At 29.5% G+C, this 17,216-nt stretch overlaps 1 protein-coding gene across 3 annotated transcripts in view; it reads right to left on the reverse strand.

Moving 5' to 3' along the window:
• Positions 1 to 810: 810 nt before the first annotated feature.
• Positions 811 to 17,216, reverse strand: part of LOC129606243 (tubulin beta-3 chain) — a 112,968-nt gene continuing 96,562 nt past the window's right edge. For all 3 annotated transcript variants that reach the window (XM_055516448.1, XM_055516447.1, XM_055516445.1), the window contains exons 4-5: positions 2,034 to 2,278; positions 811 to 1,840 (exon numbers count right to left, since the gene is read on the reverse strand). In XM_055516448.1, the coding sequence (XP_055372423.1) occupies positions 890 to 1,840; positions 2,034 to 2,278 (1,196 nt within the window). In that variant the 3' untranslated portion in view covers positions 811 to 889. The remainder of the gene's footprint in view (positions 1,841 to 2,033; positions 2,279 to 17,216) is intronic.

Consider the following 17,216-nt stretch of genomic DNA (forward strand, 5'->3'; position numbering starts at 1 on the left):
TATAACGTATTTTACTGCTTTAAAAACGTTTGTTGAACATTATGAACAAATATTTTTCTTTAGAATAAAATCTTCAATATATTTTAAAAGCAATAAAAATCAATTGCAAAAATTAGTTTTCTTAAAGTTAAATAAAGTTATTTTTAGTCTTAAAAATTAAAAAAAATTATGAAAAGTTATAAATTTGATAATAATGATAATCAAAAGTTATATATTGTTGTCATTATATATGGTCATAAAATATATGTATTGTAAAAATACTATTATTTTAATGATTTTAATGTTACATAATATTTTTCATTTTACTTGTTGTTAGATGTAGGAACTTCGTATCTTGTTAATATTGGATTATGAAATTTCCAAAATTACACAGTACATTCAATGTGGAAAATATTTTATCAAGCTATAATAATAGCTTGATAGAATATAAATATTTCTGTGTACAATCATACATACGTACGTATCAAATGTTTTAACCGTATTTTATAATTAATATAATAAAAAAAAATGTTTAATAATTTCAAAACAAATTTAAAAAAGGAGACAACTTTAAATATCAAAAAAAAACTTCAATTGGAACATAGCTAAATTGAATATATAAGACAGAGTTTTCTTACTTTTGTAAAAAATAATTTAAACTCGAGGACCCCATAAAATTTTTAAAAGCTCATTAAATTTAAATTTTTGCTAGAAGATTTTACCAACATATTTTTTTTTAATTTCTTCAGAAGCAAAGTTTGATTTCAATATATAATTTATGTATATTTAGTAAAAAAAACAAGAGAAGAATACACTTAACTACACGGTTATAATATAAAAATCAATATTCAAATATTACATACTGTAAAATATACTTAGGTATTTGAAAAATAAGTAAATAATAAAAAAATTAAACACAATCTCCTTCAATCTCTTCATGCGCTTCAGTATCGAATTCATCTTCAGCAGTTGCCTCTTGATATTGTTGATATTCAGAAATTAAATCATTCATATTACTTTCAGCTTCTGTAAACTCCATTTCATCCATACCTTCACCGGTATACCAATGTAAGAAAGCTTTGCGGCGGAACATAGCTGAAAACTGTTCCGATATACGTTTGAACAATTCTTGTATAGCAGTCGTATTGCCAATGAATGTAGATGACATTTTTAAACCTTTTGGTGGTATATCGCAAACTGCTGTTTTGACATTGTTAGGTATCCACTCAACGAAATAACTACTGTTTTTATTTTGAACAGCTAACATTTGTTCATCGACTTCTTTCATTGACATACGTCCACGGAAAATAGCTGCAACAGTTAAATAACGTCCATGTCTTGGATTGCATGCTGCCATCATATTTTTAGCATCAAACATTTGTTGGGTTAGCTCTGGTACTGTTAACGCCCTATATTGCTGTGAACCTCTTGATGTTAACGGAGCAAACCCAGGCATAAAGAAATGTAATCGAGGGAACGGTACCATATTGACAGCTAATTTTCTCAAGTCAGCATTTAATTGACCTGGGAATCTTAAACATGTTGTTACACCAGACATGGTTAACGATACCAAATGATTCAAATCGCCATAACTTGGATTCGGCAATTTTAATGTTCTAAAGCAAATGTCATATAAAGCCTCATTATCAATACAATATGTTTCATCAGTGTTTTCAACCAATTGATGTATTGATAATGTTGCATTATACGGTTCAACAACAGTGTCCGAAACCTTAGGTGAGGGTACAACTGAATATGTATTTATAATACGATCAGGATATTCTTCATAAATTTTTGATATTAATAAGGTTCCCATACCAGAACCAGTACCACCACCAAGTGAATGAGTTAACTGAAAGCCCTGAAATAAAAATAAAATAAAGGTTTATTAGAGAATTTAGTCAAAAATTATTAAAATTTACATAATGCACAACTTTAAATAACAGTATGTTCACGATTTTAAGAATTTTAATATCTGTTACTCGGTTATTTGTATTTAAAAAAATTGAAATGCTAGTTAGGAGAATAATACGCAAAATACATAGGTAATATACCTGAAGGCAATCACAATTTTCACATTCTTTGCGTACAACTTCTAATACTGCATCAACTAATTCAGCACCTTCAGTGTAATGACCTTTTGCCCAATTATTACCAGCTCCAGATTGTCCAAATACAAAATTATCAGGACGAAAAAGTTTGCCATAAACTCCAGAACGAACAGCTTCCATAGTACCAGGTTCCAAGTCCAAGAGAATTGAACGTGGCACATATTTGCCACCTGATAAACGTGTTACAGCTACACAGCAAAAGTAAACAAAGAAACTTGTTCAACTCATAATTTAATAATTAATTAAATTTAAAATCATTTTATTCGCTGAAAAATTCCAAATGGAGTTAGTACTTATTAGTTTAATTTTGCGTCTTTAGTGTCTATTTTAAAAAATGTAATCATTTTTTCAATAATATATATTTTTTTAATAGAAACAAATCAAACAAATCTGTCAAACAAAACGTTTATATGATATAAATTATAACATAGTTTAAATTATAATTATACATCTATACTAGAATTCGGATAAAATTCCTAAAAATTTTGTGCTAAAATGTTAGCATCATGCATCTAACATAATATACTATGAATAAATGTAAAAATATTGAAAATAAAAGTTCTGAGAATTGCATAAACATTGCATTCAAAAAAGTTTCTTTTAACGTATCTGAAACTAAGTATGAAAGAAATAAAAGTGAAATAATAGATTAACAGAATTTTCATGAACTTAAATTATATATATACTAACTTAATTTATTTCAATTTAACAAAAAAAATAATATAAAAAAAATCAAATCAATACCCTTCCTGAGCTTCTTTTTATAACTTATATGTAACATATATGCACTCATTTATGTTGTACCAGAAATTAGTATCTAGGCGATTATGAATTGAAGTATTTTTGAGTTAGATGTTACTACGTACACGTTTTTCAGAAATTAAAAATTAATAAAGTTAGGTCAAACCAATGGTTTGTATCGTAGCACTTTTCCCTTCTACAAGTTAAAATTCTGCTTTTAAATACAGTCTATGTATATTTATCACACTATTAAAATTATTTTCATTCATATACAAAACTATTTCTAGGATTGCATATATTTAGGACGATGCATACATGCAGTCTTTGAAATAAAGCAAAAATTAATAAAAAGTGGGGTTAACATAATGCTCGATTTATAGGGTTAATTGTGTGAGTTAAGAAAAATTATTATATTTTTTAATGTCACGGAATTTACCGTTAGCTTTTTGCGTTTATAGAAATTTGAAAAGCTTGCGGTTTCGAAAATATAAGGTGTCAAAAATTCAAATTTTACAAATTTTAAGATGCGATAACTTGAGAGGGGGTAGAGACGGAAAAAAATTTTTTTCTAACAAAATGAACTATTTATTAATGTCTAAAAGCCTCTAAAATTTAAAGCTTCTACAGGCTGGGGTCTAGAAGAAAATCGACATCAAAAATTTGGAAAAAAGGACCTTAGATAACGGTAAATTTCAACGGCCATTTTGTTTTTCTAAAGTTTAACTATAGTATACCGCGCTAAGGGAAGCAAGCCACTGTCTTTCTGCGTTTGAAAAATTTCTAAAATGCTTATGGTTTCATTGCAACAAATAGTTAAAAAAGGCCATTTTGAGGGTTTTGGGGGGGTATAACTTTTAGAGGTAAGGAAGAGATAGCTAAAATTTTTCTTCTGCGAAGTAAGTTTCTAGTAAAGATCCATTTACATATATACATATTATGAAATTTCAACTTTCTTTTTTCAGGGTTTAGAAGTTTTGAAACTATAAGGACTTATTTTAAAATTTTTTCAAGAGTCTTAAAAAAATGAAAGGCTAAATAATCAACATCATTAACATGCAGTCCACCAAGATCTTTTCTAAAATTATTTATATATTTTTTAAAATCCTCAAAATGCTAAATTAAATTTTTTAGCACTTTTCTAAAAATTTTATAAAAAAAAGTGCTTATTACTTTCACTCTGTCCGTCCGTGGACATGTTTACAAAACTTCTACACCCTTGAAGATCGAAAGCTGAAATTTAATCGGTACTAGAAACTTACTTCCGTAGAAGAAAACTTTCACTATATATATCAAAAACAAAAATATTTATTTACTAAAAAAAAAATGCTCAAAAACAAATGCATGTGCTATTTAGTTGACAAAAGCTGTATATATATTCCTGCTCAGCGTAAAATTCTGCGTTGATATAGACATGTCCGTCCATACAACTGCAATACATAGCCGCCATACAACTTAAAGAGGTTTTTTCAAATATTTTAAGCCATACAACTCTGAAAGTTAATTTTAAATATTTGAAAAAATAACAAAGCTATATTTATGAAACCCGGCAAACCTGTGTCCAATTTCAGGTCAGATATAGCCCTAAAGATTTGGCGGAATGACATGACAGGTTCGGGTAACTGCCATACAACTCCAAAAGAAAATTTTAAATATTCGAAGAAATATTTAGGCCAGATTCATAAAATTCAGCAGCCGCGTGTCCGATTTCAGGTTGGATATATTTCTGAAGTTTTGGTTGAATTACTTAACAGGTTTGGGTACCTGCCATACAACTCCAAAAGCTAACTTTAAAATATATTTGGAAAAATAATAAAGTGAGATTCATGAAACTCGGCTGTCGTATGTCAAATTATAGGTCAGACGTATCTGTGAAGTTTCGATAGAATGGTTTTACAGGTTTGGGTAATTGCTACACAACAATGAAAGGTGCAGGGTATAAACTTCGTTTCTTTAAATTGAAAAATTTTACCTGTGATACGGAGACTTAGAATAAGTTATTTCTTTTTTGCAAGCCTTCTAGATTTTCTCACCGTTTCCGCAAAGTATGTTGTTTTTGTGTTCATGGAGCTCGTGTTAGTTTTGTTTTAATGTTTTTAAGCATAAACGAAATTAGTGCACTATGTATTTCTAGTATAATGCGAATTGTACTTGTTCCAACTCCTCCTAAAAACCTCACAAGTTATTTAAATTAAATGCGCATTATTTTTTGTTTCGATTTTTAATAGAGCATGGTATGTAATATTATGATATTCGATTGGTTTAATTTTATGATATTCGATTTAGATTGGATTCGATGTATTTTTGAATTACATATGCATCTGGATCCATTATAGATATATATATATATATATATATATATATATATATATATATATATATATATAGCTACTTCTAAGGGCATTAGATAGGGATTTGCAAATAGGGTCCCAGAAAAAGCAAGAACCTCACTCGCCTTTCTCCTTCACTCCCCCCAAGATACTTTGTGATCGCTTTTTACAAAATGGTACTATATCATATAGGGGTAGTTTGTGTTTACGTTTGATAATATAAATATTGTATATAATTTAGTTTCTGGAAGTGTGAATTATAAAAAGAAGTGAAAATTTTATTCAGAAAAAGAAGTGAAATTTTTAAAGGTAATAAATTCTACATAGTCTTATAATAAGTATTTACGTACGCATTTACTTATGTATTCATTTTGCTATTTGCTGCAAAACGTTAGTGCACTTTAAATTTCTTATCAATATAATTTTAAGACGAAATTTAATAAGAAAATGTTGCAAAAATTTTATTGCATTAAACTTTTACAAATAGGGTATTGTCAAAAAAACATTTAGGGCCCAAGCCTCGCTGATATTGATTTTTAAGGGTAAACCTTTTTTATTTCCATTTTAAATAAGAAAAAAAAATAAAATTATCATTAAGAAAGAAAAAGTTTATCTGACAATTCACATTTTTCAGGGTTCAATCCTGAGACCTTTTGCACAGAAGTCGTATACTATATGCATTACCCTAAATATTATTAATATTACGTAATTATAAATTCAGGCATTTTATTCGTATGTGTTATGGAATCCAAATACATATGTATGTACATAAATTCTTCTTAGAAACGATTTAATTTATGCGTATACAGTAACTGCTAATTTAAAGTACTTACTGTCAACGGTAATTAAAGATTTTAGCAAACATATCTCAAAGCGAAGTTCTAAAATAAATTACTCAAAAGTTATTAGATCTTGAAAGGATAAGTTTTTTAATTATGTACTTTTTTGTAATTATTTTTAATAGCTTTTCTTATTTTAAATTTTGATATTATTTATGAGTAAAAAAACATTTCTATAAGTATACTAGTCGTGTGTGCTTGCATTGCAAGCCTTGCAAGTATGATGCCTGTAGTTTTGAAATTGTCTTCCATTCTGTGGCTGAGATATTTTAAGTTTACTTTATTTCTTCAAAAACACACCCATAATATACATATAGATATGTTTTTTCCTGATAAATAATAAGATAAAACTTAAAACTTAAAATAAAAAAGTTCTGAGAAATAATTACCCAAAAATACATAATTAAACAAATAATTAGTTCCTTTGAAATCTAATACCTTTTCAGTAATTTATTTTAAAACTTCACTTTGAGTTATGTCGCATAAAATCGTAAAATACCTTCTACAATAAACACTTTTAGCCATAAATTATTGTTAATTATAAACTACAATTCATGCACGTATGTATTTGGAGTTTATAATACATGCGAATAAAACGCGTGACTGTAGAATGGGTTAACACCAATACTAACGTATATAGGGTAATACGTATTGCATACGATTTCTATGCGAAAAGTCTCAGGTTCGAACCCTGCAAAATGCGATTTGCCAGATCAACTTTTTTTATTGATAATTTTATTTTTTTTTAAAATAAAATTAAAAAACCTTCACCCTTACCAAATCAATATCAGCGAGTTTCCGTTCTAAAAATTTTACCCTACTTGTAAAAAGTTTAATGCAATAGAATAACATTTTCTTATAAAATTTTACCCTAAAAATATATTGTCAAGGAGTTTAATGTAAACTTATGTTTTGCTTTCTAATACATGTTGCAACAGATCCCGAAAAGAATGCACAACTAAATTCATATGTACACACTTATTATAAAACAATGTAGATTTTATTAAAACAATTTTCTTAAGAAAGTTTTCATTTTTTGTTATAACTCACACTTCCAAAAATGAATTTATATGCAATATTAATACTTCCAAAAGTAAGTAAAAAATTACCCCTACAGGATGTAAAACCATTTTGTAAAAAACGGTTACAAAACATCTTGGGAGGGGGTGAAGGGGGAGGGCGGGTGGAATCCTTGCTTTTTCTGGGACCCTAGAGGCAAAATTCTACCTAATGCCTTTTGTCCCATGTCTCTAGCCCTTCTAGAAGTACCCGTACTTTTTACCACCTGAGAAGTAGCTATATATATATAATGTAAAATATGATGGTTTTTGATGAGTTATACGATATATGAATAAAATATAGAATTATTAAGGGAAATTCAAGGTACTGCGTAGCCTAGTGGTTAGCGTGGTAGTCTCATAGCCAGAAGGTTATTGGATCAATGCTTGCCTGGATGTTGTATTTTTCTTTTTTTGGATTATTTTAAAAATTTTTTTTTTTATTTTGTTTAAATTTTGTGTTTTATTTTTTTTTAATATATAACTGATAAATGTTATATAAAAGTTTAAAGAAAATTTCCAAAAAAATATTCTTATAATAGTTTGGAAAAATTCGCAAAAATTTTAAGTACATAAATATGTATGTAGTATGTATATTTTTTTTAAAGCTTACTGAGTAATTTTTTTAAGCTTTCTATATGAATTTAATAATATTCAAAACTGTAGAATAAATAGAAATAAATTTTAAACGCATAATTATTATATCATGGGGGTAAACTTACAAAAATTAATTTCTCAAATAAAGAAAAGGTTTAGTCAAAAACAAAATAATAATTTATGTATGTAAAAATATATGTAAGTATGTATATATGAATACATGTGTGTATGTATATATGAATGTATTAGAATCGAAAATTTTGAAATTTTGCTGTTGGAAAAATTATAAATAAAATTATAAATGCAAATATACATAATTATGAATGGATACCTGTTTTTTACCGACCGTATTGTGTAAACAATAGGTAGGTTATGTGATGGCAACAAATTTTGCATATCGAGTTTTCGGTGGGAACGTACTTCTCCATAGTAGGGAAGTATAAATAAACTATTTTTAGCAACCTGTCGGTCTGTCGGTCTGTGTGTGCACGTGTGTATCTCAAGTTCGGCTGAACCGATTTTGATGAAATTTTATATGTAAGTTTATTTCCACCATGGCACGGATCGATCAACTTTTGGTATATATCAGACCTCGGGAACTGCACTTTTTAGCGGGCCTGTTTTACATTTTTGAGCATATTGAAGAACATATTCAACCGATTTACTTGAAATTTCATATATAAGTTTTGCTCTTCCGGCGATGAAACCTCCTAACTTTTGGAAGAAATCAGGCGTCAGCAACTGGACGTTTACTACGGGCCAAATATACATTTTTGTGTATATAAAGAGAAATAATCAACCGATTTCATTGAAATTTAATATATAAATTCCTCGTATGAAAACTATGAACATATAAATTTTTTGGAAAGATCAGGGCTCGAAAACTGATTTGCGGGCCGATTTCACATTTTTCACCATTTTGAAGAAAATATTCAACCGATTCACTTGAAATTTCATATATAAGCTTTGTTTGACCGTCCGTGAAAATTCCTAGCTTTTGGAACAAATCAGGCATCGGCAACTGGACGTTTACTACGGGCCAAATATACATTTTTGTGTATATAAAGAGAAATAATCAACCGATTTCATTGAAATTTAATATTTGAATTCCTTGTATTAAAACAATGAACATGTAAATTTTTTGGAAAGATCAGGGCTCGAAAACTGATCTGCGGGCCGATTTTACATTTTTCATCATATCTACGGAACAAATTGATGGAGTTTCTTGAAATTTGATATTTGAGTTCTGGTTGTTACCGAAACTAACTGGTGAGCCTTTCAGGGAGTTCGGGTAGCACAAAGCGAAACTCTACTAAGAGCCAAATTTATATTTTTCTAAGTATGTTAACTATAAGCTTACTAATGTCCTAAAAATTGGAAAGAAGTATTTAACAGACATTTCTATAATATTCTGTAACACTTTCACTTAACTAAACAATACACATTGCGGTCGGTTATGTGCTGACCACATCAGATTTTTTTAAACTGTGGGTAAACATATAGGATTGAATTTTAAACATAAAGAAAAGGTTTAGTCAAAAACAAAATAATAATTTATGTATGTAAAAATATGTGTATGAATGTATATATGAATATATGTGTGTATGTATATATGAATGGATTAGAATTGAAGATTTTAAAATTTTTCGTTCCAACATATGAACGTATGTACATATGAATGTATTGGAATCGAAAATTTTGAAATTTTACTGTTGGAAAAATTATAAATAAAATTATAAATGCAAATATACATAATTATGAATGGATACCTGTTTTTTTTAAACTGTGGGTAAACATATAGGATTGAATTTTAAACATAAAGAAAAGGTTTAGTCAAAAACAAAATAATAATTTATGTATGTAAAAATATGTGTATGAATGTATATATGAATATATGTGTGTATGTATGTATATATGAATGTATTGGAATTTAGCATTTTTTACAGGTTTTCGCTCGAACAATAAAAATAAAATTTTAGGTAGATACATACGTACATAAATTGTGTATGTATATTTTTTTAAAGCTTGCTGACGAAACATAATATTCAAAACAATAACAAATGAAGCATTAATATTCAGTTGCCACAAAACATCTGATGTCTTTTATAAAATCTGACATTTATTTAAGTTTATTTCGATTTTTCGAAATTAAAATATATGTGAGATCATTGCATTTTCAAATATTATTTATTTCTCGGTTTGTGTTTCTAATAATAAAAATAACGTAAAACGTATCATTTATTTCTTGGTTTGTGTTTCTAATTATAAAAAGTATAAAAGAAAAACGTGCTTTTGTTATACAAAAATTTTTTCAGAAAATCTTAAAATAGAGCTATTTCGGGGCTAAAAAGTTCCAATGTCAGATTTTTCTGGGACCCTAGAGGCAAAATTCTACCTAATGCCTTTTGTCCCATGTCTCTAGCCCTTCTAGAAGTACCCGTACTTTTTACCACCTGAGAAGTAGCTATATATATATAATTTCTGGTGTATATAAGGTATTTTTTGAAGAAACAAAAATTGAAAATTGAAATACCTCAATCACAGAATGGAACATAAATTTTCAAAACTACAGACATAATACTTTGCAATACTTGCAATGCTAGTCCACACGACTGGTTTAATAATATGTATACTAGAAGACATTTTTTAAAAATTTGAAAAACTTACAAATAAGTGTAAAGGCGATATAAAACAAATAATGTAAACAACGTTCTAAACTTGACGTTCACACGTCAAACGCAAAGAAATAGAAATAATAATTGTCAAGTGTAATCGGTTACAATCGCGCAGATAAATACGATTTAAATTAATTTTTTTTTAGTAAAATGTACTAAAATATAAAATAAAGATTAATATCTTTAAGTTATTAAAATATATATGATTTTTGTGTTATTTATAAATAGGTTATGTTAAGTTAGGTTGCACGGCCTCCGAAGGGTACACCTAGGCCACTAAGGCCCGTTGTGATGCCGCCGGATCCCCCCTCTCTCCCACACTAGAACCAGCCCGAGTTCCTCAGAAACCGGCCAAGGCCCCTAGCATTTACATTCGCTAGGTCCGTGGCCTGCTCAAAAAAGTGGGACCTAAGAAACCTCTGCCTGGAGTTCGGCAACGCCAGACACGAGCATAGCAGGTGGGTCACCGTTTCCTCCTCCTCACCGTCACAGCAGCTCCTACAGAGATCGTTTGCTGGGCGGACACCACATGCTCACCAAGCCAGCGCAGAGCCTTCCCCAGTGCGACCACCTCTGCCTGAAAGACACTGCAGTGGTCCAGCAGGCAGAAGGAGAGCTCAACTCCCAAATGCTCGGAGTGAACACCCCCACCCACCTTTCCGTCAAGTTTCGATCCATCCGTGTAGAAATGGACGGAGCTATCCCTGACCGCGTCCTGCCAGCTTTGCCTCAGCAGGACCGATGCCTCGAAATTCCTCACGAATTAGAGCACGGAAGGAACCAAATCAATTGACCCCACCCCGTGACCCCAGTCCGCAAGAATCGAAGCGTGACCAGTGGGACAATTCCACCAACACACACCATTGCCATCCTTTGAACCCTGCTGATTAACCTCAGGTTTAAGGAAGTACGGAGCGCCGGCCACCACACCAGAACTCCGCACATCAGAACCGGTCTCACCACCGCGGTGTACAGCCAATAAACCATGTTTGGTTTCACGCCCCACCTCTTCCCGATGGCTTTTTTGCACGAGTAAAGCGTAATAGTTGCTTTCTTTGCTCTCTCCATGATGTTAAGTCTCCAGTTCAGCTTTGAATCAAGAACAAGCCCCAGGAATCTAGCCTTCCTGCTGAAGGATAGGCCGATTCCGCCAAGCTTCGGGGGAGCCACGCCTGGAATCTTATATCTTCTACTGAAAATGACCAGCTCCGTCTTTTGAGGTTTAATAGATAGCCCACAGTCGGTCGCCCAATTTGAAACTAGGCCAAGAGTCCTCTGTATCAGGCCATTTAGTGTATGGAGGTGCTTCCCAGACACTGCCCTCCCCCTCCAGGAGTACTAGTAACCGATTGATTACCAGGTTCCAGAGAAGAGGAGAAAGCTATATTATATATAATTATATATATAATATAAGTATATATAATAAATATATATGTATAATAATAACATTCTTTCTAAGCCTTTTAAATTTTGAAGGCTTATAATTCAGGTGTGGGGTAAAGTACATACCCAGACAGTAATCAAAATAAAAAAAAATTAATTGTGTTGAAAAACAAAGCTTAGTTTTATAACCGGGAACAAGATTATAATAATTGTGGAAAATTGGGAAATTCGGAAAAATATATTGAATATCATATTTTCTTAAATTTCGCATACATAATTTGCAATGTAAGAAAAAATTCATAGGCTCAAAAGTAAAAACAAAGTTTCGTTAGATTAACTTTTAGGTTTAAAAGTTCAAGCGAACAATATTGTGTGCGCTCCTATTTCGTGTTTGTATATGTGAATAATATACGCATTGAGATTTACCTCAATTTGTATTTTTTAAGAACAAAATATGTGAACACAATAATTTTTATGTATTTATACATGTTGAAACCTGTTATAGAAATTTTGTTGTACCTACTTTAAACACTATCAGTATTTAATATTTTTAAATTTTACATTTGCCTGACACGTACATGTATTTGTATATAAAACTAGCTGTGTGCGCTTGCATGGCAAGCTTTGCAAGTATTATGTTCGTTAGTCATGTGTCGTTCATAAACGAACTAATCTTAACGAACGAATAACTTCACATAACTTAGTTGATTAGTTCACTTCTTCAAAAATGAATCGTTCATTGTTCACTAAGAATTTTCTCTTTTACTTATTGAAAAAAATTACTTCATATACATTGGTAATTGGTGTACGTTTTATATTTTTCCTTATTTCTTTCTGTATTGATAATACACAATACAAATAAAATTGAACGATATACTAATTCCAATACTCATGAAAACGAACGATATACTCCTACATGGAATATTGATAAAAGCAAATGAGAAGCAAAATAAATGAAATTCTATATACAGAAAAGTGACCGAATCAGTTGCTTATATAAATACAATACAAGTAAAATTGAACGAGAACAGATCAAAAATAAATAAAGTGCAATACAAATACAAATAAAATTTACCGATTCATGTCAGACATGCCTATATCCTAATATAAATGCAATAAATGCAATACAAATAAAAGTTACCAAATTAAAAATCTACGTAAATAAGGAAATGGAAAGATTGTGTGTTTATCTACCACATTATTAAAATTATTTTCATTTATATACGAAATTATTTCTAGGATTGCATATATTTAGGATTATGATTACATTCAGTCTTTGAAATAAAGCAAAAATTAATATAAAAAGGGATTAACATAATGCTCAATTTTAAGGGTTAATTACGTGAGTTAAGAAAAATAATTATATTTTTTAATGTCATGGAATTTACCGTTAGCTTTTTGCGTTTATAGAAATTTGAAAAAGCTTGCGGTTTCGGAAATATAAGGCGTCAAAAATTTAAATTTTACAAATTTCAAGAGGGGATAACTTGAGAGGGGGCGGAGATGGAAAAAAATTTTCTTCTAACGAAATGAACTATTTGTTAAGGTCTAAAAGCTGGTAAAATTTTAGGCTCCCACAACCGGGGGTATACAAGAAAAACAACATCAAAAATTTGAAAAAAAAACGGATTTTAGATAACGGTGAATTTATAGTATGCCGAAAATATAGTATACTGCGATAGGAGAAGCAATCCACTGCCTTTTTGCGTTTTTAAAATTTGAAAAAAGCTTATGGTTTCACTGCAACAAATAGTTAAATCATAGGGTTTTGGGGGGTATAACTTCTGAGGGTAATAGGTAAAAATTTTGTTCTACGGAAACAACTTTCTAGTGATCTATGTACATATAAAATTTCAGCTTTCTATCTTCAAGGGTGTAGAAGTTTTGCAAACATGTCCACGAACGGATATTGCTTTATACATTGCTTTAAACTGTCTCTGCATTGCTTTATATTGTAATCCACATGATTACTAAGTATTTGTACTAAGCGGTAGGTCTCTGGTTCGAAAGTAAAATTCATAATATAATTAGTGTAATAGGCACAATCCTATAAATATATATGTTCTTATTATTGTGTGTTTTAATAGTAGATTGTATGTATCAGTCAATGTAAACAAATTCGAAAACACTTGAGATTTCACACCTACTCCGGAATAAAAGTTTTACCCATTTTCGACCCTCTAGCCGATGGTATATGTTGTTGTATACCTTTCTGAATGACCCTGTATATATAAAGTATAAGGCAAGTTCAAGGTACTGCATAGCTCGATGGGTAGTGCGGTAGTCTTATAACCAGAAGCTTATTGGATCGATGCTTGATCGATGTTTTCATATTTTTCTTTTTTTGGATTATTTTAAATTTTTTTTTTGTATTTTATTTTAAATTTTTTTCTTAATGTATAACAAATAAATATGTATTATTATAAAAGTTATATAATAATATGTATTATTATAAAAGTAAAAGAAAAATTTCCAAAAAAATATTGTTATGATAGTTTGGAAAAATTCGCAAAAAATTTAAATTACTTAAACATGTGTGTATATTTCTTTTAAAGTTTCCTAACGGTTTTTTTAAGCTTCCTATATGAATTAAATAATATTCAAAACTGTGGTTTGGCATATAGAAATAACTTTTAAACAAATAATTATTAAATCATGGGGGTAAACATACAGAAATAAATTTTTCAAATAAAGAAAAGGCTTAGGCATAAACAAAATAATAATTTTATTCAAATATATGTATGTACAGGTATCCTTTGTATAACGCGATAGTTACGTTCCAGGAAAATTCCGCGTTATGTGATTCGCATTATGTAAGACTTAGTTTTCATATAAATTTGGGGGTTATGTTCCAATAAGTTTTTTTACAAAATAAAATACATATTTAATAAGAAATAACATATATTTCAACTCAAAACTAAAATTCAGATTTTGTTTTAAAATTAAAACCATAAAATAAAAATAATAACAATTCAAAAAACAAAATAAAATAGATTCATACATATAATTAAATTTAAAAAAAACTAAAACAAACTTCATTATAATTAATCTGTTTCGCTGTCTTCAAACATCCTATTTCGAGAAAGTTGTGAGCGTTATAGGAGGAGCGTCTCGAAGGCAAAAATGGGAAATTCCCGGTTTACATTGAAAACAAGTATGAATACACATCCCAATGGCCAAAATGATTGTGAAAACAATGATAAAGATATTTTTATCTGATATTGGGATTTTCAATTTCGCGTTATAAAAGTCCGAATTTCGCGTTGTACTGAAACCGAATATTTTTCCAAATCGCGTTATATCGAAAACGGGATACCTGTACATATATATGAATGTTTTAGAAATTAGGATTTTAGAGTTTTTGGCTCGAACAATAAAAATGAAATTTTAAGTACATGCGTACATAAATTGTGTATGTATATTTTTTTAAAGCTTGCTGACGAAACATAATTTTCAAAACAATAACAAATGAAGTATTAACATTCGGATTTCGCAAAACATCTGATGCCTTTGATAAAAGCTGACATTTATTTAAGTTTATTTCGAATTTTCGAACTAAAAATATGTGAGATCATTATATTTTCAAATATTATTGATCATTATATTTTCAAATATTTCTCGGTTTGTGTGTCTAATAATAACGTAAAACGTATCATTTATTTCTTGGTTTGTGTTGCTAATTATAAAAAGTATAAAAGAAAAATGTGCTTTTGTTACACAAAAATTTTTGCAGATAATCTTAAAATAGAGCTATTTCGGGGCTAAAAAGTTCCAATGTCAGATTTTTCTGGGACCCTGGAGGCAAAACCCTATCTAATACCTTTTGTCCCATGTATCTAGCCCTTCTAGAAGTACCCGTATCCTTTTTGATACCTGAGAAGTAGCTATATATATGTATATATAACAAAATAGTTTTGGTTTAGAAGAACAGAATCTCAAATCGAAGCATGCAAATTTCAAGTCGGCTAAATTTAAATTTTGTTTACTTATATGGTGATATTATAATGCATTTAACATTTACTTTTTGATGGTGTTGAAAAAAGGAAAATAAAAGTGTTGTTGTCGTACTTTTTGAAAAAATAAATAAATGGTAGATAATTATTATTTGTATTCTAATAAAAAAATTATTTGAAAAAAAAAGAATAACTATATTTAAGTATTTTGGTTTTTAAAATCGAAATTAAAATAAACGAGAAACGAGAAAAAATAGAGTTGGCCTTGTCAACTCTGGGATACCCGTACGAATTTGTTATGTATGACTTTAAGTTGCCGTATTACCATATTAATTTATGCAAAATTCCAGTACTATGTGTTTTTCAAAATACCGTATGTGCCAAACTACTATTGAAGTTGTATGGCAGCTACAAGAAAGAGCCAAGAAATTTTAACGAATTTTATCAAGCACATCGGCCTTACTAATATATTTCCTTGTGTGAAATTTCAATGCCACAGTTTTTGTAGTTTTTGAGATATAGTCAAATAAATTTTGAAGTTGTATGGCAGCTACCCGAAACAGTACTCCGATCATGTGCAATTTAAATAGGGTTCTGGCTATTACTATAATAAATCATTTGTGAAAATTCGGTGAACTTAGCTTAAATAGTTTTTGAGTTATCGTTGGGACGGACGGACGGACGAACAGACAGATAGTTAAAGCTAAATCAACTCAAAATTCGACGTTGATCTTTTTGATCATTAACTTGAGTCTGTACCTCAGACCATTATATCTTAGCATTACAAACGGTAAGCAAATTTAGTATACCCTCCGAACATACGCTCGTACGGGTGTAAAAATAGAATAAAAATGGAAAATTTAACAGTAAAAGAATTAAAATATAGGTTGCAAAATCTCGGTTTATCGACAGTCAGTAAGGGATTTCTTTGATAATGAAGATAGAAATTATTTACCTGATGAAGAATTTACTACCAACCCGGCAAGGAAAAATTTTGTTAAATTTTATAATGTAAGAGATATTGATGAATTAATTCCGCAATTTAATCCGAAAGACAACAAATGTTTAACACCAGAGAAATGGTTAGAAAAGGTAATGGATATACAACAGATGTATATAGATCAGAAAGTAATTTTAATGGCAGCAAGTATGAAACTGGTTGAAGCAGCTAAATTTTGGTTTGAAGGATCATCAGTTAAAAGTTTTTAAGAATTAGGCATGGTTAAAATATTTAAAAATTATAAAAAAGTAATTGCATTCGCGAATTTCTTTATCACTCAATTTGAATTTCCCTTTTTGTATACGCAAAACAACAATAACAACATTAAAATTTAGTTTAAAATAAAATCCCCAAGCACAGATTCATGTTATAGTATTGTGATTGAAACACATCAAATTAAATCTTCATAAATTATGAATTTTATGGAGCTAGATTCCATAGTGATGAAAGGGATACTCATGCTGTCATCAATTTTTTAACTTGATTTCATGGAAAAAAAATTATATTGTAATTAGATTGAATTAATTCTATCAGAAACGTAATTTGTTTAAGT

Source organism: Condylostylus longicornis, unplaced genomic scaffold (genome assembly GCF_029603195.1).
Source record: "Condylostylus longicornis isolate FDR11 unplaced genomic scaffold, ASM2960319v2 ptg000018l, whole genome shotgun sequence".
Lineage (NCBI taxonomy): Eukaryota > Metazoa > Arthropoda > Insecta > Diptera > Dolichopodidae > Condylostylus > Condylostylus longicornis.